This window comes from Tenrec ecaudatus, chromosome 1 (genome assembly GCF_050624435.1).
Source record: "Tenrec ecaudatus isolate mTenEca1 chromosome 1, mTenEca1.hap1, whole genome shotgun sequence".
NCBI lineage: Eukaryota > Metazoa > Chordata > Mammalia > Afrosoricida > Tenrecidae > Tenrec > Tenrec ecaudatus.
The window spans coordinates 51351773-51378406 of record NC_134530.1 but is presented as its reverse complement, the minus strand read 5'-3'; the positions used below and the strand labels follow the sequence as shown (position 1 = coordinate 51378406).

The 26634-nt window shown below is 44.2% G+C and overlaps 1 protein-coding gene across 2 annotated transcripts; it reads left to right on the top strand.

The window, feature by feature from the left end:
- The first annotated feature begins 1303 nt into the window (after positions 1–1303).
- DNAJC8 (DnaJ heat shock protein family (Hsp40) member C8) lies at positions 1304–26161 on the top strand. 2 transcript variants are annotated; one of them, XM_075553088.1, is made up of 9 exons: positions 1304–1439; positions 8894–8995; positions 15644–15700; positions 18485–18551; positions 19074–19168; positions 20860–20931; positions 23054–23145; positions 24238–24313; positions 25666–26161. In XM_075553088.1, the coding sequence occupies exons 1-9, from the start codon at positions 1362–1364 to the stop codon at positions 25786–25788; spliced, it is 762 nt and encodes a 253-aa protein (XP_075409203.1). In that variant the 5' UTR covers positions 1304–1361; the 3' UTR covers positions 25789–26161. The 2 variants fall into 2 exon arrangements, with proteins under 2 accessions (XP_075409203.1, XP_075409197.1); XM_075553082.1 differs by lacking the exon at positions 1304–1439 and adding an exon at positions 1736–1897.
- Positions 26162–26634: the final 473 nt, after the last annotated feature.

The window sequence follows — 26634 nt, the reverse complement described above, 5'->3', positions numbered from 1 at the left end:
CGTATGGGTTAGCTGTGATGGAAAAGTTGGCAATGGATACGGATTATGGTTGCACATCAGGATTAAGGTGTTTCTGCTGACTCTATAGAGGTCCTCTCCCCACTCATGCACAGGGAACCTTGTGGAATGCTGCCAGGTCCTGCACCAGGCCTAGAATTGGTGGCAAATGGGACCCTTGTGATAGCTGGTTTTCAGAAATCCATCACCAGGCCTTTCTCCTTAGTCCGTTTTAGCCTGGAGTTCTGCTGAAAGCTGTTCAGCATCATAGCAACCCACACTGAGGGATAAGTATGGAGACAAACAAACCTACCAATCTACACTAATCACTAGTGTAATTAAGGTAAAAAAGTTCTGGAAGTAAATAGTGCTGATAATCACACGACATTGTGAATATAATGCCTCTGAATTGCTCAATTGTATACTTAAAATGATTAAAATGGCTAATTATATATATATTTCATCACAGTAAATTTACAAAATAATAAAGCGGGGAATAAGGAAGAGGGCAAGAAAGAATAAAAGGCATGAAGGGAGAGAGGGAGAGAGGGAGAGAGAGAGGGAGAGAGAGAGAGAGAGAGAGGAAGAGAGAAAGAGAGAGAGAGAGGAAGAGAGAGAGAGAGAGGAAGAGAGAGAGAGAGAGAGGAAGAGAGGGAGAGAGAGAGAGGAAGAGAGAGAGAGAGAGAGAGAGAGAGGAGAGAGAGAGAGAGAGAGAGAGAGAGAGAGAGAGAGAGAGAGAGAGAGAGAGAGAAAGAGAAGGTAACGAAGCAAACCCACGGAGACAGAAAGCACAGTGGTGGTTGCCAGTGGGGAGGGAGGAGTAACTGCTGAACAGATAGAGGCGTCTCCTTTTGGGGAAAAAATATTCTGGAACTAGATGGAGGCGGTGTTTGCACAACACCATGCCTGTTAGCTGAGTTCTTGATTTTAAAGTGGTAACTTGGTTATTTCACCTGAGAAACAAAGGCCGGCAGGGAAGGCGGCGCTGGGCCCGGGCGCTAGTTCTTTAAGGGCGCGCTTCCGGGTGGGGCGCGCTTCCGGGCGGGGCGGGGCGCGGCGGCGCTGGGCCGGGACGCTATCTCTTTAAGGGCGCGCTTCCGGGCGGGGCGGGGCGGCGCAGGGCCGGGACGCTAGCTCCTTAAGGGCGCGCTTCCGGGCGGGGCGGGGCGGGGCGGCGCAGGACCGGGCGGGGCGGGGCGGCGCAGGACCGGGACGCTAGCTCTTTAAGGGCGCGCTTCCGGGCGGGGCGGGGCGGCGCAGGGCCGGGACGCTAGCTCTTTAAGGGCGCGCTTCCGGGTGTGGCGCGGCGGGGCTGGCGCGTCAGCGCGGCGGGCACCACGTGAGGCCGCGGCCGCGCTGGGGAAATGGCGGCTTCTGGGGAGAGCGGGCCTGCGGGCGGCGGGGGCGGCACGGAGGAGGCGTTTATGACCTTTTATAGTGAGGTGAGTTGGGGTCGAGCGGGAGTGGTAGCGCGGCTGCCCGCCGGGTCTCGCCTCCGTGGACGAAGACGGTGGGCCGTCCGGCCTGGGCCGTTGGGCTGCACCTCAGCCCGGCCTTCGCGGCGGCCAGCCGCTGGGGGGTGTGCGTGTTTCCTCCGAGCGCTCCGGCGGGAGAGGCGGGGTGTCCCGGGGCGACAAAAGCGGGGTTCGGGTCTGGGGTTGGGAGAGAGGAGGCGAGTGCGGCCAGCGAAGTGCCTGGGCGCGAACGCGCAGCCCAAGTCCGAGAAGTCAGGGGCTGGAGGACCTGGGCCTGCCACGGGGTGACTTAGCCGTCTTGTTCCAAACGGGAGGGATCCCTTCTCTCCATCTTGCCGATGACTTCGGAGTGGTCATTCCTGCCATTCTCGAGCGCCAGGCGCTATGCTTTATGCCAAGTAGGCATCGTTAGCTCCATTTTACAGGTGAGGAGCCCAAGGCTCAGGAGGTGGAGTTATCAATTCTGGGTCTTAACAGCACATAGCATCTGGGTATCATGTTGGGGCGGGAGTAAGCTTGGCTTTAGGCTTGTTTGTTATAGTATCTCCAGTTCCTAGTACATAGTCGATGCCCAGTAGATATTTGCCGAGTTAGTGAATGAATGCGTACCCAACCCGTTGCTATCGAGTCAGTTCCTCCTCATCGCGCCCCTCTGTAAGGTTTCTGAGACCAAATCTTTACAAGAGCAAACAGCTTCCCCTGTCTCCTGTTCAGTGGCTGGTGGGTTTGAACCACCGACTGTGCAATTAGCAGTCTTAAAACTTCCCGGGGAGAGATACCGGGGCTCCTTGAACGAACGAATAAATGAAAGAAAAGCATACTGCGTGGAGTCAGAGGACCTTAGGAATTATTTCTTGCAAGCCAATTTACTTGATTGGGATTGAATTCTTTGGAGGGATGAATTTTGAGTATTCTCAGTTTCCACTAAAAAGTATGAGTCAATACTTATTGTGTGTGAGGATTAAAGGAGTAATATATAAGAAAGGGTTTCATAAATAATGAAGGATTTCAAAAGGTTTGTGGAAAATTTGCATTATCTTTCAGTTCCATTTTCCACAAACTTTTTGAAGTCCCTTTACAACCATGTGTATCAATACACCTTTTTCAGAGTTTAAACAAGCATGAAAATGGGGAACCCTGTTAAGTTGGAATGGATTTAAATAATGGAGTTGTTCCCCTTAGCTGAATCTATGGAAAGTTATAAGCATGTCACATTCATCTGTATCTGTGGTAGTGTTTTAACAGCTTTTGTTACAAAGCAGTTTCTCTAAAGGATTATTGCATTTAAAAATGAAAACATCTACTCTAATCTGCCTTTTTACAGTGTGTATAATTCATCTGAAAGTGTGAATACTTTGGTATGAAAGTTTATTGACCTCTAATGATTTCTCAAGGAGCCTGAGTGGCATTATGGGCTAACTGCCAGGTTGGTGGGTTTAACCAAGCAGCCGCTCCCAGGAGAAAAATGAGGCTAGTTATAGAAGATTTACAGTCTCCAAAACCCTAGGAAGGGTTACTATGGGTCGGAATTGACTTGATGGCAGTAGATTTTTGGAGTTGTAGCGAACTCTTTCACTTACCATCTCTTATTCAAAAAAAAAGATCCTGGGTTAGTGTCAGTTAGAAGAGAGACATTTTGATTTTCATTCAATCAGTGTTTATTTTGTACCTGACATTTGGGAGATACTAGTTAGGTGCTGGGGATATGGTTGTAAATAACAGAAAAATTCTTGTCTATATAGAGCTTAGGGGAGGTAAACAGTAAACAATAATAAATAGGTGCATGTTGCTTAAAGCCCAGCGTATGTTCTGTGATATAGGATGTTAAACATAATTTTAAAACCTATGGGAACTGGTTTGTGCACATCATCATCATCAACTTCATGGCTGCCCTCTAACTGCTGCCACTGCTGATGGAAGCTAGAGGAAGCCAGCTGGCGGGCACCAGCCTCAGCAGTAGCAGTCTTTTGACCTTCTGCAGCCTTGCTGCTGCCCATCTGCCTGCCTGCCATCCAGAATTGTGCCCAGAGTCATGCTGCCCATCTTACTTGCCTATATCCCACCTGTGGTCCAGTACTGTAAGAGTTTGGGTTGCCAATGAGTCTATTCTAACTCCTAGCAAGTTAGAAATCTTTATGAGATTAATTCTCTATGGGAACTGACAGTCTCAATTTTGAGGAACAGGTGGTGGGTTTGAACAGCCAACTTCATGGTTATCAACCCAAAGCCTAACCTACAGTGCTGCTATGGTAAGGTGACCAGATTTTAACATTGGTAAAGCGGGACACCATTGACGGTTGTGTGTGGGGGTGTTCTTGATTAAAAATTTGGTCTATTTGGAGCAACGAAAATTTTCATAGAATGCAAAAATAGTATTGTAATTTAAAAAAATTTCAACATAAGTACAATTTACAAATATAATACATTAAAAATTATGTTTTGTATTTTCTTCTTTGGCATATTTCTCATTTGAGTAAATTTTTTAGTAGATTGCTGTCTAAAAGGTCATGAAATTTTTTACAAGAATTTGTTATATTTCACATATTAAATGGCTTTCAAGGTCTCAACCCTCAATTGTGATTTTTCTGATGTGCACACTTTATTTACCATAGTAAAAACGTGTTCAGTTGCAGCATTAGTTCCTGGTAAGGACACCACGTATTCCATAATTTTTAGTGCATTATTGTATGGGAACATGGTTTGTTTCAAAATGATGAAATATTTCTAACCATTTGTTCTCTATTGTGATTTTTGCTGATGCCCAAGATTTAACCTTTTCCTTATCAATATATTTTTAAATAATGATAAACTCATTAAAAAGATCATTTTCAGAAATAATACTATATGGGAACTTTTGAGTAATATGATCGAATGATTTTTGCACATTATTCCAATTAAGTTCTTATTTTAACATAACTCGATGAAAATGTTCAATATCATTGTAATGTACCATCTACTCTTCTAGGTAATCTATGCAGTTACTATAGAATTTTTAAAACATGATTCATGATAACTGCATGATTTATTGCACCTTATTCTTCTAGTTGGCTTATACTATTACAGATAGTTAATGGAAGAAAATTATTTTCTAACCGCTCTTGACACTGAAATTTTAAATTGTTAACTTCATTTGCTACTTCGATTACCGAACTTTTGTCACCTTCAATAAGTTTTTTTTTTCTCTTTTTGCATTTTATTAGGGACTCATACAATTCTTATCACAATCCATACATATACATACACCAATTGTATAAAGCACATCCATACATTCCCTGCCCCAATCATTCTCAAGGCATTTGCTCTCCACTTAAGCCCTTTGCATCAGGTCCTCTTTTTTTTTCCCTCCCTCCCTGCTCCCCCCTCCCTCATGTGCCCTTGGTAATTTATACATCGTTATTTTGTCATATCCGGAGTCTCCCTTCCCCCCCTTCTCTGCCCTCCCTCTCTCAGGGAGGAGGTCACATGTGGATCCTTGTAATCAGTTACCCCTTTCCAACCCACTCACCCTCTACTCTCCCAGCATCGCCCCTCACACCCTTGGTCCTGAAGGTATCATCCACCCTGGATTCCCTGTGCCTCCAGCCCTCATATGTACCAGTGTACAACCTCTGCCCATACATACATATATACACACACACATATATATACATACATACACATATATATGCACATACACACATATATCTTTTTTTGCATGATGCCTTATACCTGGTCCCATGGGCACCTTGTGATCGCACTGGCCGGTGTGCTTCTTCCATGTGGGCTTTTTTGCTTCTGAGCTAGATGGCCGCTTGTTCACCTTCAAGCCTTTAAGACCCCAGACACTATCTCTTTTGATAGCCGGGCACCATCAGCTTTCTTCACCACATTTGCTTATGCACCCATTTGTCTTCAGCGATCCTATCATGGAGGTGTGCAGTCCATGATATGATTTTTTGTTCTTTGATGCCTGATAACTGATCCCTTCGGGACCATTCGATCACACAGGCTGGTGTGTTCTTCCATGTGGACTTTGTTGCTTCTGAGCTAGATGGCCGCTTATTTATCTTCAAGTCTTTAAGACCCCAGTCACTATCTCTTTTGATAGCCAGGCACCATCAGCTTTCTTCACCACATTTACTTGTTCATCCAACCTTCAATAAGTTTTATAGTATTTTGAAACAGAGCTGCCTGATTGTATACAAACTCTAGCCAAATTTTTGAAGATTCTTATTCAAAAAACTCTTCTAAAATTCGAGGACATTTATCCTGTGATAGAAAGTAGGATTTCAAAGGATCATATATTTTCAAAATACTTTTGACAGCTGGCAAAAGAGCTAACCATGGTGTTATGGATAAAATTGTGTCACTCCAAAATACGTATTGGATTTCATAACCACTCAATTTGTGTTTACAATCTCATCTGGGAATGGGTTGTCTCTGTTTTATCAATGAAGAAGAAATGTAGTAGAGTCCTGAATTGTGACATCTAGCCTCCTAGACTGTGAAAAGGGATTCTAGTTAAAGCCATTAATTTGTGGCAGTATTTCTATTACAGCAGCACTAGATAACTAAGACAGAATTTGGTAGCAAGAGACACCTAAATTATGGATGTGGTTTGGGACTTGGTTAATGGGAAGAGCTTGGAAGAGTTTTAAGGTACTTATTAATACCTCAAAGGTGCCCATAGATAGATTGAGACAGTGGCTGCAACAAATGGGCTTGAGTATCACAATGATTATGAGACTGGTGCAGGATCCAGCAGTGCTTCATTGTGTTGTACGAAGGATCTCTGTGAGTCAGAATCTACTCAAGAGACAGCGAAAGCCTAGATTGCCTAGATTGTGGACATCAAAGACAATTCTAGTAACAGCTCGAGGAAGCGACTAGAGCTATAGAGAAAGTGTCTATTGTCTCAGAATATTCCTAGAAATGTGGGTATTAAGTATGCTTCTGTGTTTAGATTTTAAAAGCAAATGAATATGTGATTGGATAATGGAAGAAGGGTAATATGCTTTATGCATTGGCAGAGAACTTGTCTGAATTATATTAAAAATGTTTTATGGAAGGTACATGATGTTGTTGTATATGATGAATTTAGGCTGATGAGATTTCCAAGCAAGACCTTAAAGGAGTCATGTGGTTAGAAATCTCAGCCGCTTTATAGTAAAATGCCAGAGGAAAGAAGTGGCCTTAAGGGTGAGCTGTACCAAATGAAAACAGAACTTAAAGATCTGGAACATTCCATTGTACAACTAAGGGCAAACGTTCACCAGGGCTAATAATCTTTTGTCATAAAGTGATCGAGACTGTGACGGATGACTGACCAACTGCTGTAGAAAACCCCTTACCTTAAACTGAAGGGGACAGGGAGGGAACAAAAGCAAACAAGCTGTTTGCCTCTTGGAATTTTACAGGCAGGAAACAGGCCAAAGGAGCTCAGCCTGTTGTCCTCCAGTCAAAGAATAGGACTGTCTCTGGAGCCGCTCAGAGGGAGATCGGCAGAATCGTTGGAAGAAACCCAAGAGGCAAGCCCTCTTGGTTTCAAAGGGTGAGGCTGCAGCCTCCCAGGTTTCAGAGTTGATCTTTCCCAACTCAGTTCTGGAGTGTGGGGCTGCTGCCCACAGCTGAGGGGGCAGGGCTGCTATGCCCAAGCCTCAGAAGAACTACTCTGGGGCCTGTCAGGGCTGTGGTTGCTGGTCAGATGGATGAGGAGAACAGTGCTACTCAAAACTGCAGGAGTCGAATTGCCATCCCATAGGGCCTGGAAGGCGGAGCTGAAGTCCAGGACTAAGGTGTCTTCACTCTGGATTCAGAGGCTGGGGCCACCCAGGATAGTTTTGTTTTCAAGTTTTGCGAGTTTATGTAGTTTGTTCTGGATTTTGGGCTTGTTTGGTGCCTGTTACTCCTTCTCTCCCTCTGGTGTCTCCAGAGTAGTGGAAATGTTTACCTTGTGCTTTTTTTTTATCATTGTACTTTGGAAACAGATAACATATTCAAGATTTCACAGGGTAATAGATGAAGAGGAATTTGCTCCAGTCTGTACTATGCCTAAAATTGTAGCCATCCTTGACATAGAGAATTCAGAAGATGATATTTTAGACTTGAGCTTATTTAAAACTGTGGCGATCATGTGATGGGGGAGGTGGTAGGCATGTGGGAAGGACTTGAAGCTTGGGAAGCCAGCTATGGGTTGAATTGTGTCTCTAGAATTATGTTGTAATTAATCCTAATCTCTTTGCCTGTGGTTATTATAATCTCATGTGCAAATGGCTTGTCTTTGTTACTTTAATGAGGAGAGATTAGCGTAGGGGATGTTTTGGGTCTGTTTCTTATAAGATATAAAATCAGTGGCTTACACTAGCAGTTGGAGAAGGTTGATGGCAAGCCACATGGAGATTGCCACGGAACCAAGAAACCAAGGCTGAAGAGACAAGGACCTTCACCCATAGGTAACAGAGAGAGGAAAGCCTTCCCCTAGAGTAGCAGCTCTCGACCTGTGGGTTGTGACCCCGTTGGGGGGGTCTAAGGACCCTTTCACAGGGGTCGCCTAATTCATAACAGTAGCAAAATTACCATTATGAAGTAGCAATGAAAATCATGTAATGGTTGGGGGTTCACCACAACATGAGGAACTGTGTTAGAGGGTCACGGCCTGAGGAAGGTTGAGAACCCCTGCTCCAGAGTATGCATCCTGAATTTGGACTTCTGGCCTCCTGAAATTTGAGAAGATACATTGGTTCGTTTAAGCCATCCACTGGGCATTTCTGTTCTGGCAGCGCTAGATCACTCAGGTAGGCGGTATACCAGAGATTCATTCAGCACTGAGAATGGTACCAAGGATGTTTTCCTGGAAGCAACCTGGTATATCTTCTCCTTAGCATTGTCTTTATGCCAGGTGTTTTCCTCATGGTTTCTAGATAAGCAGAGTTCATTGTTTCTTCCCAGGACACTGAAAAAATGTCTTTAGTACATCGTTTAGTGTAATTATATTTTTCTTAAGATGTTGCAAATTAAATACAGTCACACATAAGCAAATCTTCCATCATTAGATTGGGAACTAATTGGAGTGAATTGTTTACATTGGAATCTTTTTGGTGCCTGTTCTGGAATCAAACTGCTGAGGTGAAACTTTGGGTCTGTAAGTTTTGTAATTGGGAACCACCTCACTTAATCTCTTAGTCCTCCATTTTCTTATCTGACAAAGTGGTAATAATAGTAATATCTATACTATATGATTTATTGAGAAGAAGAAATAACATGGAAAGCTTTTACATTACTGATATTTGTCAAATGGTAACCATTGTAATTATCCCCTAAGTTGATTAGCAAAAATATCTTGTACATTGTGAACATACAAGTAGATGTCTACTGAACATGTTAAGATAGTTTGGAGTTTGTTACTGAACTTTACTAATGAAATTTGTGTTCCTTTATTGTAGGTCAAACAAATAGAGAAGAGAGACTCGGTTTTAACATCTAAAAATCAGATTGAAAGACTGACCCGTCCTGGCTCCTCCTACTTCAATTTGAACCCATTTGAGGTTAGTTGACTGAAGATGCTGTGGCCTTCGAGATGGAACCTTGAATGTCTGCACATACATCCGATCAGAACACACAGCTAGACTGGGAAGCGTGTGTGTGGAAGTTAGCCCTGGACTTGGGTCGTTTTATAGGAGCAGAGCTTGAGAGGTACACCATGCTAAGGAAATGAGGTCATTTTGGCCCTGTCAAATGTTGTCCATCTTTCAGCAATACCAATATTTTCGTATGTGACCAAACCCACTGTCTCGGCTGAATTCAGACTCCTAGCAACCTGATAGGCCGGGGAGAACTGCTCTCGAGGGCTCCTGATGAGGTACATCAAGGTGGCAGCAGAAAGCCTCTCTTTCTTCCTCAGAGATGGGTGGGTTCAATCCGCTGACTTTGGGGTTTGCAGCCCAGTGAATAGCCTAGCCCGATATGCCCCCAGGACTCCTTCACGTGTGAAGAAGTAGCTAAAAAAAACCAAGCCTGTTGCCATGGAGTCATTTTCCAGTGTACAGTGACCCTGTGGGACAGAGTCGGGCTGTGACAGTCCTGCGGGTTTCTAAGGGAAAGCAGTCTCCACCACATCTTTCCCCCTGTTGTGGCTACGGTTCAAGCTGCCAGCCTTCTAGTTAGTAGCAGAGTTCCACTGTTCCACCAAGGCGTTTTGAACAGTTAGCTACTGTAAATTTTGTGTCTGGTTTAAATGACGTGTTAAAAACTTTTATTTTGCTATTTGAAGGGTAGTTTTTAGGATTTTTTTTTTTTTCATTTTGAAATAATGTAGATGTAAAGTTGTGACTGATACTGTGATGACTTCTCTCTCTTTTCCCCTTGAATTCTTTGAGACTACCTTGTCAGTGTACTGCGCTATCATCCGGAAACATGATATTACGTGTTTACTACAAACCAGAACGTTCTGCTCCCTCTCAAACCAGGGAAATAAATGTAATGGTGTTAAGAATCCTCAGACCCCAGTGGGGTCCTTTATACCAGAAGGTTCTGTCTCAGTTCTCTAGGTCCATGTGTTTATGTCTCTCTAGTCACCCACCATCTGGAACGGTTTCTCAGTCTTGCCTTGACTCTCATGACTTTGACACTTCTGAAGACTACAGCCCAGTTATTTTTAGAATGTCTCTGCACTTGAGCTTGTCTCAATGTTTCTTCATATTAGATTCCATTTATGCATTGGTGGCAGGACTATCACAGAAGTGATGCTGCATTCTTTTGCTTTTTTCCCAGAACTTTGAGTTGATTCTGCTCAGTTTAGTCGTGGCTGAGAGATGAAACTGGGATGGATCCAAATTTGCAAAATGTGGGTGAGAGGTAGCAGTAGCTAAAGTGGGAACAATTACTGGTTGACACCCTGCTAGAAATGTCATCTCTCTCCTAGAAAATAGGGGCAGCATGCACACTGCTCAGCAAATTAATCTCTGGACAGGCAGAGCTGGAAGCAGCTAGGCCTGGCTTACAGATGTGCATCTCTCGCCATAGCCCTAGCAGTAATCCGGTCTCCCACTTCAGGCTCCTGTCAAGCTCCTTAGGCCATTTCTAAGTCTTCCCTTTCCAAGGACTTTGACCCATAGTTTTTCCCATTCTGCTTATTGGTCTGCTCAGCCTTGGTTAAATTTCAGTCCAACACTACAGAGTTTATTCTAGTTTGCTTACCATGTTTGTAATTTCCTTTTCTAATCGTAAGCAATCTGACTTTCCTTACCTCTAATAGATTTATTCACTTGATCAGACTCTCTGCATACCATCAATCTCCCAGTGTCACTCCTTTCCGCCTGTGCACAGCTCCTTACTCCCTTTACCCTGCTGCTCCACATCAGGCTGTCCCACTTTGCAGAAACTTCCCGCCAGGCCTGGACTCAAACTCTCACGCCAGGCCACCCTTGTGCGTACTTTCCTCAACTTGCTCGAACTCCGACTCCTCTCTCTCCCTCCCGTTCCCTGCATGTTCTCCCCACCCCCCCCACCCCACCCCCTTAGGCTCCAGTATCCCCCACTGAACCTTCCCAGCAGGTAAGTGTCCTCCTTAATCTGCTCTGCCCCTGACACTGCATCCCTTGCCTTCCCCCATGGAGGCCTTCATCCTACTTGAACTCTGACCCCACATGATTCTAGGTCACTGCCCTGCGTGGATGCCCTCTTCACTTTGTTCAAGTTCCAGGCTTCCCTTTGCAAGATTTCCACACAGATCCTCTCCACTCTGTCTGCACTCCACCATCTTTAGGCTGCCCTGCATCAGGCAACTTTCATTGTGGGCACCCATTTCACTGTGGCTTACACAACCCATGCCAAGCTGCCTCTTTGTGGAAATGGTTTTCATGCCTTGCTTGGGCTTCTCTGTCTATTCAGGTCACCTTCCCTATGACACACTCCTCACTGTGCTGGGCTATACTTCCGTGGAGATGCCATCATCATCCCTCTGGCTGTGACACCCGGCATCCCGTTTCCTTTCCTTGTGGACACTCATCCTGCACAGGTTCTGATATCCTGTGCCAGGCTACTCATCTATCAGGATGCTTTCCTCAGCCCACGCAGCCACCCCAGGACAGGCTGCCCTTCTAAGTAGATGCCCTTCTCACCCTATTTGGACCCCATCAGCCTGCCCTGTAAAGGAGCCCTGGGGGTAATAGTGGTTCCACGTTGGGCAGTGGTCCACATAGTTGGCAGTTTGGAAGCACCAGCAGCTTCTTGGGAGAGAGACTGGGGTTTCTACTCCTATAAACAGTTACAAACTCTGAAACCCACGGGGTCTCTGTGTCAGCATTGGCTTGATGTAGTGAGTTTGGTGTGGAACCTGCCTGTGGTCATCTGGGTTTCTGACACCCTTCTTTTGGCCATCACGACACTGCCCAGAGTGGATGTCTACCTTGTTATAGAATCGGGGAGGGGGGTGCTTTTCAGCCGAGTGTGGTACTTTTGAACTGAGTGTGGTACCATGGAAAGGGGCTATGTGATCGCACAATGTCCCTCTGGTTCCCATTTGTTAAGGTAAGTGATGTCAGGAGCCATTGTGGTATAGTGATTACGTGTTGGGCTGCTAACTGCAAGGTCAGCAATTCGAGATCATAAGCGGCTCTTTAGGAGAAATGAGGCTTTCTACACCCGTCAAGAGTACAGGCAGGAAACCCACAAGGGCATTTCTACCCTGTGCTTCAGAGTTGGAATTGATTGGATGGCAGTGAGTTTGGTTTGGGGTGGAGCTCTTAGTCTAAGTTAAGAGCAATATGAAGGCTTTTAGTGTACTCTGGAGTGCCTTTGGTTTTAGAAGTTGAACTCCCTGCCTTGGGCCTCCTGTCCTCACCTTAGGTAGTGTGTTTGCGTATGTGAAGACATGGTGAGGTTGTTGGCACACTCGTGTGAGTGGGCAGAACCCCCCGACTGTCCACTAGAACTTTTTCTTTCATGTTTCATGCAAGTGTGCCAGCTGTTTTACAGGTCCTTTGAAGTGAGGTATTCCAGGCTGTATGAGGAAGGAGCCCTGGTGGTACTGTGGGATAAACAAACATTGGGCTGCTAACTTCAAGGTTGATGGTTCAAACCACCCTGCTCCATGGGAACAAGATGAGGCTGTCTTCCTGTACACCACTTTATTGTAAGTAGACAAAGGTGTTAGATAGGGAATCTGCGGTGTCCTATTGCATGGATCCTTCCCCAAACCAAAACCAAGCCCATCGTCATTGAGTTGGTTCCGAGTAGAATTGCCCCATAGGTGGTCAGGCTGCAGCAGGCTGCAAGTCCTTTTCTTTTGGGGAGAGTGGCTTGTGGGTTTGAACCATGGACTTTATGGTTAGCAGCTGAGCATTTTAATCACCATGGCTTGTAATTCTTAGCCAGGAAACAAACAAACAAAAAAATTCTGCCATCTCTAAAGATTCCTTATTCAGCCACATATTTAGCTCTCAGCCCTTACTCAAATGTCTCTCCATGCATTCATGCATTCGATAACTCTTAGGTTAAGAGGCCTCCCCCACTTCTTGAGCTTAGATGAACCCATATCCTCTGCTCAGCCCTCCTCAGGTTCCTTTTTTTAGAATTTGTGCCTGAAAAGGCCCCAGCCAGAAACTCCACTTATTCTTCTCTCTGTTTGTGCCATTTGACATCTTTGACACAAAGGTGTTCATCTCACAGAACTCGGGACCTTGCACACGATTCAGGTGTGACTTCAGGCTGGATTCCCGTTTCAGGCTGAAGGCTCCAAAGGGGATTGCTCCAAGTTATTTCTGTTCAGGAATTTTTATGATTGCTGCAGCCGAATGCTTTTGTTCCCATGTGGTGATCAATTAGCTTTTTGAGATCGGACGCTGTGTCTCTCAAACTGTATTCCCAAAGCCTGAGTTCGAATAATTGTCATCAAGACGATACTGAGCCTTGTAGTGACCCTAAAGGACAAGGTGGAATTGTCCCTGTGAGTTTCCGAGACTGTAACTGTTTACGGGAGTAGAAAGCCTCATCTTTCTCCTGAAGAGCAGTTGGTGGTTTCAAACTGCTGACCTTGTCCAACACGTAACACTATGCCACTAGGGCTCTCTGAGTTGCAATAGGTTTCAGAAAATGCATTGTGAATGACCAGACAAAAACTTTTCCATGAATCTGAACGCACCTGTGTGCTTCCTTAGAGCCATATTGTGGATTCACACCCGTCAGAATCATGCTGTCAGAATTACTTGTTACTTGTCTATCATGTTTCTGCCAGTTTTTAAATCCCACACAACAATGGCAAGTAACAGTATCCTGTAGTCATAGGTGCTCAGAAAGTTTATATACAGCCAGACCTAGCCTGCTGCCATTGAGTTGATTACGACTTGTAGCAACCCTATAGGATAGAGTAGAACAATTCCATAGGGTTTCTGAGACTGTACCTCTTTACAGAAGCAGTCTCATCTTTCTTTCTTGGATCAGACTGATGGGTTTGAACTGCCCCCCTTGAAGTCCATGCCTAGCTTGCAGTGTTATGAAGGCTCTGAGAAAGTTTGTATGGGAATATATAACTGGCTCAAAGAGATCTGGATCTGTTTCGTGATTGTACTCTTTAAAAGAAGAGCAGTCAGATGGCCTCTCCAGCCACTCTTGAATATTTGTTCCCAGTGATCTGTGCACATCTGATAGACCCCTTAGAAAAATATTTTCCTGTGGTGTATTTTCTTACCCCCTTCCTTATTGGCCAATCATTTGGAAATAGGCTACAGACATGAGGGTAATTTAAAACCCATGGTGGCCTATAGGACAGGGTAGAATTGCTCCTGTAGGTTTCTGAGACTAACTCTTTGAAAGATTAGAAAGCCTCATTTTTCTCCTGCAGAGCGGCATGGTGGTTTCAAACTACTGACCTTGCAGTTGGTTGTCCAATTCATAACCACTATGCCACCAGGACTCCTCAATTAAAAAAAATTTAACAAAGGCTTCCTTTACTTAACTTTGCATTCTTAGTGTGTTCAGCAGGCATTAGCCACTCTATACATTTTTGATGAATAAATTCATTTTGCTGATAGAGATAAACTCCTTGTGAGAAATGTCAGTACTAAGATGTACAGCCTTGACGAAGAATCATTACTGTATTTGTTGAAATTATTGTTACTAAAGAGTATAGATGGTCATGCCACATGGCTCTGTGAGTTCAAGTCAGACCTTCCTGGAGTGGGTCCCCAGAATTGCTCTCAGGTGTCCACCAAACTGAAACCAAAGTCACTGCCAGTGAGTCTCTTCTGACTCTTTGTGACCTTATAGGACAGAGTCAAGCTGCCCCAGTGGGGCTTCTGAGGCTGTTCAATGAGAACAAAGCTGGTGGAGCAGTTGGTCAGCGTTCAAACCAGGCCTCCTTCCTGGTTTCCACAGCTGATCTTAAAATGAGAGCTAGAAAGTAGAGCTAAGTGGGCATTACTGGGTTGAGATGAAAACCAGGTAGCCAGCCTAATTTTGTTCTACGTTGCACGGCTAAGCTTTCTTCACATTTGCAAAGGTAAGTGGGATAACTTTGCATAATTAGTGAAGGAGAAATATAACAATTTCTCTGGTGTGGAAAGATGGAAGTGAAATTATTGCATTGGGAACCCTAGAACAATATAGCTATTCCCTGTTATTGATTACTTATTCCCAGTTTTGGAGCAATTTTTAGAACTGTGTGCCAGTTACTGTTCTGGAACACTGGGTACATTTCTGGATGCTGATTATAAAAACCACTGTCGTCAAGCCAATTCTGATTCCTGTATAGCGACTCTAGAGGACAGAATAGACTGCCACACAGGGTTTCTTAGTTTAAATCGTTATGAATGCAGACCACATGCCTTTCTCTTCTGGAGTGGCTGCAGCAGAGTGCCTTAAGCACGGTACCACCACGGATCCTCATGCTATTAAAAATAAACCAAACTCAACTATCATTAGGTTGATTTCTACTCATAGTGGCCCTGTGGATGGAGTAGAACAACGCTTGTGGCTGTCCAAAACTGTAATTCTCTTCAGGAGTAGAAAGCCCCATCTTTCTCCTGCAGAGCCACTGGTGGTCTTGAGCTGCTGACCTTGCGGTTGGCAGCCTGACACACAACCCACTGGACCATCAGGGCTTTGTGCTGATTATAGGATGTGTAAATTACTGAGCACTGATTAAATGTATAGATTCTTTTTAGCATCTTTACAAGTTTTGATTTTGATTCTTGCAGGTTCTTCAGATAGATCCTGAAGTGACAGATGAAGATATAAAAAAGAGATTTCGGCAGGTACAGTATTATTTCTAATAGAGTTTGAATCTTTTAGAAATGTGTTAAGCACATGATTCTTTTCAGGACTTGGTACTTTGGGGCCAAAATAAAACTTTTGGGGGTAATTGTTCTTTAAAAAAACAACAGTGATTTAAAGTTTTATGTAATTTAAGAAGTATATGTTGCTGGTGACTAGAATGAATTCTGTATCTAAATAGGATCTCATTAGCCCCTAAGTAAGAGGGAGAAGCACAGACTAGAACCGCAGCACTGGCTGAGAACCATCATGGATGGAATCCCCTGACTTGTTGTAGTTCTTAGGGGCCATCTGGTCAGTTATGCTCATAGCGAGGCTGTGTACAACAGAAAACATGTCAGACGATTCCTCAGCCCTCCCTCAGTTTTATCTTGGGTTAACTAAATGAATACCCTATGAGATAACTGATTTGATAAAGAATGCCCCCCTTTGTGTATAGAATACTTTTTATTGTGAATTAGGTGGGCGTTTATGTTTCAGAGAATCATTTTTATAGGCTAGCTTTTGAATGTTCTCCAGTCAGGAGATGCACAAGCTCTGATCCTTGCCTGGTCTCATGTTTAATAACTTGAGTCAGAAGTTTTATGAAAAGCTTTTGTAAAACCCTTCCAGTTTTGAAAACTGAGTTACCACTAGCCTTGTCTGTTTGGTTGAACAACCACACTCAAGTCTGGCTTCCTGATTACATTTCCATTTTGGTCATTCTCCCTCATTTCTGTGTCTCTCTTAGGAGTTTCATATTTTAATAGGTTCTGACCACTGCTGAGTGTAACTCTCAGCTCCTGCAAGAAATGCTTGTTAACATCCAGTGTTAGGCTTGCCTCTTCAAGACACTTGTTTCCCCCGCATTGCTGACTCACATTCATCTGCTGATCTGCCATTAAACCAACGTGTTTTTTGATCTTTGCCTACTCATTTTCCATTATATAACTTTGTAGACCTTTTTCTTCCTGAGCCCTGCTCTACATGAACGTTCAGCTTTTTCCCTTTTTCTAGAACTCCCAGCAGTCTTTCTCAATTTAATAAGCAAGTATTCAAGGTCATGGTCAAAACAGCTTGCTCTGCAGCTCCATGGAGTTAGGGCTCCTAATACAGCCTCATGGTTGAGAGGTGGGCATGGGAACTAAACCCTGGCTGTCCCGTTTACAAGCAGTGTGGCTTTGGGCAAGTTCCTTTCCGCCTTTCTCTGCTTGTTTAGTCATCTGGACAAAGACACATCCTAATGGTGCATGCTCCATGGGGTTGGTGACAGGCTTCCGTGAGGTCATCTACAAAGAGCACTGAGAACAGCAGAGAGCTGGTGGTGTCCTCAGCCTGGCTGCCTGTTGTCAGCATCTGTTAGTCACTGCGCAAAGGTCTTCATTTGTATCCTCTCAGGGAGATGGGGTCCTATTTACAGAGGAGGAAATTGAGGTGGAAATAGGCCACATGAGTTGCTCAAGGTCTTGCAGCCGATAAGTAATTGAAGTTGGCATTTGAACCCAGGAGTCTGGCTCCATTCAGGCCCAACTTGGCATTAGGTTCCCATTTGCTGTCTTCTCCAGACACGGTTCATTTTCTTTCAGTTGGTTTCCGTCTGTCAGTGGTTCTCAACCCTGACTGTGGGAATGAAAGAATACTGATGGAACACCTTAAAGAAACCTTTTTATTATGAAAAGTTTAGTTACAGTTTTAAAAGAAAGAATAGGAAAAAAAACCCCGTATTATCCACCACCTATATCCAGCAGTTTGCTTCATGAACTATATATTTTTGGCTTCATTATATATGACACATCACCCCTAAAGACTTGAGCTTGAAGATGCCCGAGCGGTGTAGTGGTTAAGCACTCAGCTGCTAGCCAAAGGTTTGGTGGTTCAAACCCATCAGTGGCTCAGTAGGAAGAAAGACCTGGCGGTCTGCTCTCATAAAGATGATGGCCTAGGAGACCCTGTGGGACAGTTCTGCTCTGTCCTGTAAGGTCACTATGAGTTGGAAAAGTCCCCACCGTGCACTTTGCCACCAACACTTTAACAAGTATTCTCTCAAAGTAAAAGGTAGTGCTTTCTTGCATAGTTTCTCACACCTAATTATAATCCCGTATTAAACCTTCAGGTTGATTCCGACTCCTGACGACCCTTTATAGAATTTCTGAGACCATCAGTCTTGTCAGGAGCAGACAGCCTTCTCTTTCTCACCAGTGGAGTGGCTGACTGCTGGGTCGAGTGGCTGACTGCAGTTAGCAGCCAGTGGCTAACCTGCAGCGCCACCAGAGTGCCTATGACCCAGTCTAGTTGTGGTTTAAAAAGCCAGAAGCCGGAGGTGCCACTGAAGCAGTTGGTCAGAGGGCCAAGGGGGTGGGCCTCTGTTGTTAAAAAGACTTGGGGGACCCCAGCTGGAGCGGCAGCTTTCTTTCAGAAGTTCTCTAAAGGAAAGCCATGCTGACCTGCTGCGTACCTTTTGTGCTCAGAACCAGAGACAATCAGGAAAGTAGTGTATTTTCCCTCCCTCGTCCCCAGATCAGCACCGAGACTCCTTCCTCATGTGTAGCTTCCCTTTGTCCTCAGCTTTGTGATGGTTGTGTGTGTACCTTTTGAAACTTTTTTTTGCTAAACACTAGTGTTTTGGTTCATGAGAATTGCTTATTTTTTTATTGTTGCTAGCTAACAACTCCCTCTCCCCCAAGAATACCTACCCCAGTACCTTGATTGTTAAGGAGACAGCAGTGCAGGCCAAGAGTTACCAAATGTTCTTTGTATTGACAAACCTAACCTGGTTCTGATTGTAGTTGTCCATATTGGTGCATCCTGACAAAAACCAAGACGATGCTGACAGAGCACAAAAGGCTTTTGAAGGTATTTGTACATTTACCTGCTTATAAGTAACAGTTTTCCATGCTATAGACTAACTGTCCCTTGTCCTAGATCAAGAGAGGAGTGCTCTCGTTTTACCTTCTGGTCATAAAGAAGCTGTGGTTCTCAGTACACTAGTTGTCATTCCCAATCAGATTGTTTCTGTTTAAGCAGTCGGCCTTATATTAACTTTGCTGTGTAAAACGCTTATATGCCAAATAGACTGTTAACTGCATTGGATCCTCCCCCACCCCCCACTCCCCACCCCGAACATAAATATTTGGAACTATTTTATCGCTGCTTTCGATCTTGATGTAGTGTATGTACTCTTGTATGTAGATGTAATTTCTCCAAGGCTCTTAAAGAACTCATTGCTAGAGCTGTATGTTTGTAGAGTCAATTAACAATAGTCCCTGACAAAGGAGGGGTGCTTTTAGATGGCACAGCCCATGTACCCTGCCTGAGTATAGTTCAGACTTTGAGAGGGTGTTTGCAGAAACAGTTAATTTCAATGTTTTGCATTAGCTGTGGACAAAGCTTACAAGTTGCTACTGGATCAGGAACAAAAGAAGAGGGCCCTGGATGTAATTCAGGCAGGAAAAGAATACGTGGAACACACTGTAAGTATTGATAGTGCCGCTGTGTTTACAGGAAGTACTAGCAGCTTTTGGGCAACTTGGTAGGAGGGTGAATGTTGGCTAGCAGTGTCTACTGGCTTAACTGGTGGCTGCTTCTGTGGGCTTCACCATGTTGCTATGGTGGTCAAGAGTCGTGTGTGGCTGTCTGGGTGTAATTGGCCCTGAGAGCTCAGGGAGAAGAGTGGCGGGGCCCTGTGCCCACCTCTTTTCCTTTGTAGCCCTGTGTCTTGGAGAGAGGGCTTTCTTTGCCCTCTTGTTACCTATTGCCACGTCACCCCCATTTGGAGAGTGGGAGAGTGGATGTGTCCTTTAACCCTCGATTCTGATTCTTGTCCTTACAAAGTGGACAAATGGGCTTTGAGGAAGATTGGCAAGGGGCTCTGAATAATATATATATATATATTAATTTTATTGGGGACTCGTACAATTCTTATCACAATCCATACATACATACATCCTTTGTGTCAAGTACATTTGTACATTTGTTGCCCTCATCATTCTAAAAACAATAATTAAGAAAAATGTCATCAAGATTGAGAAGGACCCTAAAAAAGAAATTCCGTTAGCTGACCACATTGCTTTTTGCTCTTGAGGGCATTACTTAAATCTCCCAGGTGATGGAAAATGGTAAAGGTGGGCTGCTTGAGGTAAGAAAAATCTTTGTTTCCATTTTTAACTTACTGGGGCAGAATCTCAAGGCTCTGGATGAGATTCGCTCTGAGAGTCAGTAGGGCTCTTCACTGGGTGACAGTGTGGACACGCACAGCCGTTCCTTTGAAGAAGCTGTGGAATAGGAAACAGCCCGGTGTAGCGAAGGAAATGGCTAAGTGGGTCATAAGCTAGTATGCCAGCTGGGGTTGACCTGGCGGCACTTACGGGCCTACCTTTGGGAGAAACCGGAAAAATGCTTGCTAAGTACTCTTTAAATCATTGTGGCAAAAGTACCTGTAGGTAGGTTGTCTCTGAGAGAGCTGTCCCTAGGCCTCCTGACCACAAGGTGGCAGTAGGGCCTTTCTGAGCTTTATACTGGTGTGCTGAAAACTTACCATGGTTATTTAATGGAGTACTGTCATTCTGGTGTGAATGGGTGAATTTAATAAAATAAAATGAAAAAATCCCAGTGGTGACCAAAGTTATGGAAACATCAGTAACATGATTGTGAGTTTAAGAGAGGGTTTGCGGGGAAAACTGTAAGACTGCAATTGTAGAAATGCTAAACATAACAACAACAAAAGAAGCCCAAATACGGCTTAAACATAATGGCCCAGATTTTTTATCTGCTTTTAAAATTTGATAGAATATATTGGCTTAGCTGTACACATATGACTGCAAGCGGCAAAAGATACGTGGTTAATCTGTTCAATCTGTCAATGGCGCTTTGGACCTGGCATAGGACCTGAGGAGTTGGGGTCACCTCTAGCTGGTCCTTCAGCCCCTCCTGATGGAGTGGCTTTTAGAGAAAAGACCCCTTGCTCACAGCTGTTCTTGAACATGTTGATGTTTGGCGGTGGGAGATGAGGGAGCTTACTGTAAACTTTATGTTGAAGTCTAACATGCCTTCAGAAAAGTACACATATATATAGATCATGATGTAGACCTACATTCTCAAACTGTGGGTGCTAATTTTTTTTTTTTTTTTTTACAAAAACCTTTTTTCTTTTTTGTTTGTTTAGGTGAAAGAGCGAAAAAAGCAACTGAAGAAGGAAGGGAAAGCTACAGATGTGGAGGAGGATGACCCCGAGCTGGTGAGTGAGGGTGAGAAAGGCACCCCTACCTGCAGTGGCTGGCCTCACCCATCGGTCGGCTGAAAAGAGAATCATAGGGAAGGACATCTTTGTACCCTCAACATTTTATTTCAACGTAGAACATTTTCATCTATATTTTAATCACCCTCTCCCGTGTGTGTGCGTGCGTGTGAGTGCACGCGCGGGTATGTGCGCATGAGTTGAACAATAGCTTTCTCTTTTTAGTGGGGGTCTCTTGATTGAGATTATCCATTGACTTACTTTATCCATTATCTTCCCCCACACGACAGTATTATCTATAATTTCTACTTTTCAAGTATATTGGAGAGTGCTTATGAGACAAGCTAAGAGCAGAATCCCAGGTCTTGGTGAGTCCCACCCAGTCACCTGCAGGTTTTCTCAAGATAACTCATCTGGACCAATTCCAATAGCAGTTATTTTTAGGGGCTCATTTTTATGGAATCTTGCCTGCCCAAGTGCTTTAGCATTTCTTTTTAGTCCAGTTCTTCAGTCTTTTCTGATAACTTTCAAATGCTCCTCGGTCCTCCTCAGTTGATAATTATCTCCCCTTTTTGGTTGTCTTTTTCTCTCTGATTGAATAGGAGCACAGGCTAATGATAGGAAAAATAGAAAAAGCTGAAAAACATAACAAAAATGAAAATCTCTTGTAACCATCCATCTAGATGAGACTAAAGCTTTTAAAGACAGTGGAATAGTCTTGATTGACACCTTGAACCCTCTGGTGTTTGTCCTTATAAAGGACTGGGGTGGGTCCCACGGCTTTCACTGAGTAGAACCTAAGACGACCACATTAAAGAGAAGAGACAGATATATCTGTGTGAGTGTCTTAGGTGAAAGTTTCCATGGAAAATTAGGATACCACATAACAGTTGATATACAGATTGTTCTGTGATGTGTGCTATAGTTTTTACAATGCTTCAACATCCTGATTATTCCCATTCTGTTTGTTTTGTTCCCATCATTCTGGCTTCCCTTCCCTTCCTTCCTTGGCTTCTTACCTTTACTTTTGGGTAATTGTGGACTGTTTGCTCTCATCTGGTTCATTGTTTAAGGGAGCACATCACTGAAGGGTGATGTTATTTATTAGATAAGCTAATTGATTACTTGGCTCAAAGACGACCTTCGGGAGTGGCTTCAGTTCCAAGGGTGATAGTCTTCGATTGTTTCAGTCCATTAAGTCGGTTTTTTTCTTTTTTTTAAAAGGAATTTGAGTGTTATGCTATAACGGGCTCATTCCACTTGGGACCGTCTATGCAGCGTACTTGAACACGTTCATGGAATGCATTTACATACATGGAATGTAGGCGCACACATGTGCTCAGACATGCTTTCTTAATACACATTTCTGCGTACAAAAGAGCTCGGCAAATGATTAAAAATTGATGCAGTGGGGGGCTGTATTTTTATTAACTTTCTGTGATGTGACTGTTACTAACTTTCATTCTTTGCTGTTTTTGAAGTTCTATTAACTGTTAAGTTCTTTTTTTTTTTTTAACTGTTAAGTTCTAATGATTACTTTTGTTCTTAACCTCTGCAAGACTATAATAAAACTATAAAAGGCTCCTTGGCATTTTGCTTTCAACTTAGTGCTGGAATTGAAGGTAAGCTTCATATAACTGAGACCCAAAGTAGTGATGGTTTGAGTCAGAGAGAGATTTGTTTAGTAGTTTGGGGGCAGGTAGTCTCAGGCTGGTTTGGTGGCTCTGTACCATGTGCCATCCAAGGGCTCCGTCACCTTACTGTGGCTCTGCCAAAACAATGTCGCCTCCATCCTGGTAGTTCAGGATATCTCATCACCTTACTTATGTGGCAAGCCACAGAATGGCGAGGAGGTGGTGGTGGGGTGGGTGGGTAGAAGGGATAAACCAACTTCCTTAGCAAGTCGTGTGTGTTATTTTCCTATATATTTCATTGGATGATGTAACTGGAGGATCTCAGATCTTTATCTCCCCAAAGTCAGCATCATGAAGTGGAGCTCTTGAAGAATCCTTTTTTCCTTGTTGGGTTCTAATCTGCATTTGACTTGAGCCCTGTTTAAAAGTGCTGTATTTCAAGTTGCTGGTACAAGTTTTACCTGTCTTTTGTTTTTATTTTCTTGTAGTTCAAACAAGCGGTATATAAACAGACCATGAAACTCTTTGCTGAACTGGAAATTAAAAGGAAAGAAAGAGAGGCCAAAGAGATGCATGAAAGGTACTTCCCAGTGTATTTGTATAAACCTTCCCTAAATGGCCTGGAATAAACTAAGATTCGTTTTTGGGGGATTTTCTTTCTTAGAAAATCATCATTGAAGAGACCGTCTAGAATTGTTCTCTGAAGCAGCCAACCTTTTGAATCACCAGAGAAAGAAATGCTCATTTGAACTTTTGGGAAATACTGAATGGATCTGTCCCTGGGGAGTTTATAATCAAGAGGGCTGTGTGTTTTCTTCCTGGCTTCCTAGAATAAAATAGGCAGAGTTCTTCAGACTATTGTTATTGAGGCCAAAACCTCCTTGTGTGCTTAGTGGCTGCTACAGTGAGTAGGCTTTCGACTCCCCTAAAGAGTTAGAGTCTCAGAAACCCTACGGGGTGGTTCTGCCCTCTCCTGTAGGGTCCCTATGAGTCAACATCAACTTGACGACAGAGGGTGAGTGAGAAAGAGAGAATGAATAGGTCCAAAAAAACTTCAAACTCTATTCTAACACAGACAGACAAACTCTGAGTTTCCAAGACTGTAACTCTGTACAGGAGTAGAAAGCCCCATCTTCCTCCTGAGGAGCTACTGGTGGTTTTAAACTGCTGAACTTAAAGGATTGCAGTCTAATGTGTAAAAACTCACGCTCCTCATGAGTAGATAGTGCAATCAAAATGCTGATGATACTCCATGCTCATTAGAAATCTTGAGGTCAATTTGGTTTATGTGTTTTGTAGTGAGCGATAGCATTTATTTGCTCATTACTTTTGTCAGATGCCCTTGTCTGGGTGAGGGTTTTGTCCGGAGTAGTTTTCAGTAAGAATTTCTGCCATTGCAGTGGCCATTCTGCTTTGTAACCCAGCTTTGTCATGGACTGAGCCCCAAACCTCAGGCAGTCGCCGGCTGTCCTATTGGGATAGCAGATCTGGGGCCTTAAGCTTGAAACACCCGTGAATGTCCTTCTTAACACTTTCCAGACAGCTGTCTTTGTAGCATCCTGCAGGGGAGTAATTTATCACATCCTGCTTGCTTCTGTGGAACTTGCCTTATCTTTATTTGGTTGCCCCTGTCTATAAATATCATAAATAATACAGACTGGTTTCCTCCTAGGAAACGGCAAAGGGAAGAAGAGATTGAAGCTCAAGAAAAAGCCAAACGAGAAAGGGAGTGGCAGAAAAACTTTGAGGCAAGTTTTCAAGGTCACCAAGGATTCTTCTTCCAGAATAAAAAAAACCAACTCCAAACATCCCAGTATAGAAACTTGGTTCCTGGGATATACCCACAGATAAGGAACTGCGATGTGTGGGGAAGATGGGAAATTTTGGAGAATGAGGCTGAGTCTGGCTCATTAACCTTTGAGCTTCAGGTCCTGAGCAAGGACCTGACTTTTAAAAAAAAAATTTTTTTTAACGAGGTTGTGGTAGGCAGAGGTGGCAGCTGGAACCAAGGAAAATAACTCATCTCTTAAGGGTCAGCCTTGAATAGGAGACTCTGTGCCCTCGATGTGGAGCCTGCGGAAAGCTGGATGGTTTTTTAATTTGATTTCTTTTCAAGACCTTGCTTATGCTCTTCAGGGATTTCCAGGTTCTAGCAAGAGTTGATCATTCCTTTTATAGAAGCTAGGACTTTTGTGGTAACCAGTGATCAACTGGTTGGTCGATGGCTTTGTTTCTGTCCCAGGAAAGATAAAGCAACCAGGCCCCTTGATAAAGAGGAAGGGGCCCTAGTGAAATTCTCAGCATAACTGGCTGGGCATTGAGCTGGCTTTGTAGCCTGCATCCAAGTATTTTGGTGGGGAAGGGAGGCAAGAGTGTAGTAGAAAGAATGGCCGAACTGCTGGGAGAAAAAGATGTCACCTTTCTGAGTCTCTGTGTCATTATTTGTGAAACATGGGTGGCAGGACACACCTTAGTTGGGTCTTGGTGAGGATTAGACAGACACGGCATCTAGCCTGCAGGTCCCCTCTACATCAGCGGTTCTCAATCTGTGGGTTGTAACCCCTTTTGGGATCAAATGACCCTCTCACAGGGGTTGCCTAAGACCATTGGAAAAAACATAAATATTTCACAATATATAATTACACATTTTGTGATTAATCACTATGTTTTATTTTTAATTATGTTCAGTTTGTAACAATGAAAATAGATCCTGCCTATCAGATATTTACACTGATTCATAACAGTAGCAAAATTACAGTTATAAAGTAGCAACAAAAGTAATTTTATGGTTGGGGGGGTCACAACATGAGGAACTGTATGAAAGGGTCACAGCACGAGAAAGGTTGAGAACCACTGCCCTAGATGGTGACCTCGTTCTGGTGAGTGTCATATATTTTACACTCCCTCCCACCCCCTCCCAGCATGGGACTCCTGCCTTCTAGGGATGATGTGACACCTCCCTGGGTCTGTGGCTGTGGGAGGGAAGTCCTTGGGGCATTCCAGAAGACAGCTGGGCAGCAGGAGGCTGGGTGGATGGCAGAGCAGTTTGAGGCCCTTCCTCATGAACTAGCCTCCTCACCTCAAATCCTCTTGTGTCTAGGAAAGTCGAGATGGCCGAGTGGACAGCTGGCGAAATTTCCAAGCAAACACAAAAGGGAAGAAAGAGAAGAAAAACCGAACCTTCCTGAGACCACCAAAAGTAAAAATGGAGCAGCGGGAGTGACCACCGCCGGGCCCGGCCACAGAAGCTTCCACCAGCTGCCCCCCTCCTGCTTGGAAGGACTCATTCTCTCTCCCGCCCTCCCCCCACATAGAATAGTACTTGCTTTTTAGTCCACTTTGTTTCAGTACACTTTAATATCAATCAGAATAATTCTTTTGTACATTGAAATGAGGGGCTCAGTTAAAAAAAAACAACGAAAAAGACCTTCCCCACTCCCTGTTCCCTGAGCAACCTGGGTAGGAAGGTGCCGCCCTTGGGGCTCCTTCTGTCTCCACGGCCTGGAACTTCATGTTTTGTACTTTATGGAATTGTGACGGCTAGAAACTTCATGTGGAGTTGATGGAAATCATTCCATTAAAGCTGTTGCTTACAATGGTGTTGCAGTCACTTCTGCAGAGACAAGCCTGGACCGCCCCACGAAGTCCCTGTTCTTCAGTTGCTTGCTTCTGGGCGTGGTATCCTCTGAAGCCTGAATCAGACGGGTGGCGGTGCGGGCGGGCAGGCAGGCAGGCAGGGCAGCCCCTCAGTGCCCTGCTGCCCCTGAGTGTTTGGCATGTGCCCTCCTAATCTCGCTGACGCATCAGCGTGGCACGAGGCTCTGAGCCATCCAAACTTGTTCACGTTCCAAAGAGCTAGCTGTCCTCATCCCAGTACCATGTGTCCTAGCCCATCTGTGTGCACTAGTAAACTTCTGGATGTGTAATAAATTTTTATACCCAAACCACCAGTGCACTCTTCCTGGGGCATTACTTCAAGGGTGTGTCCCTAGTCTGACTTGGCTCAACCTGCAAATGCTTTGTGGGTGCTGACCTTAGTTTCTTTATCTGAAAAATTCGGATATAAATG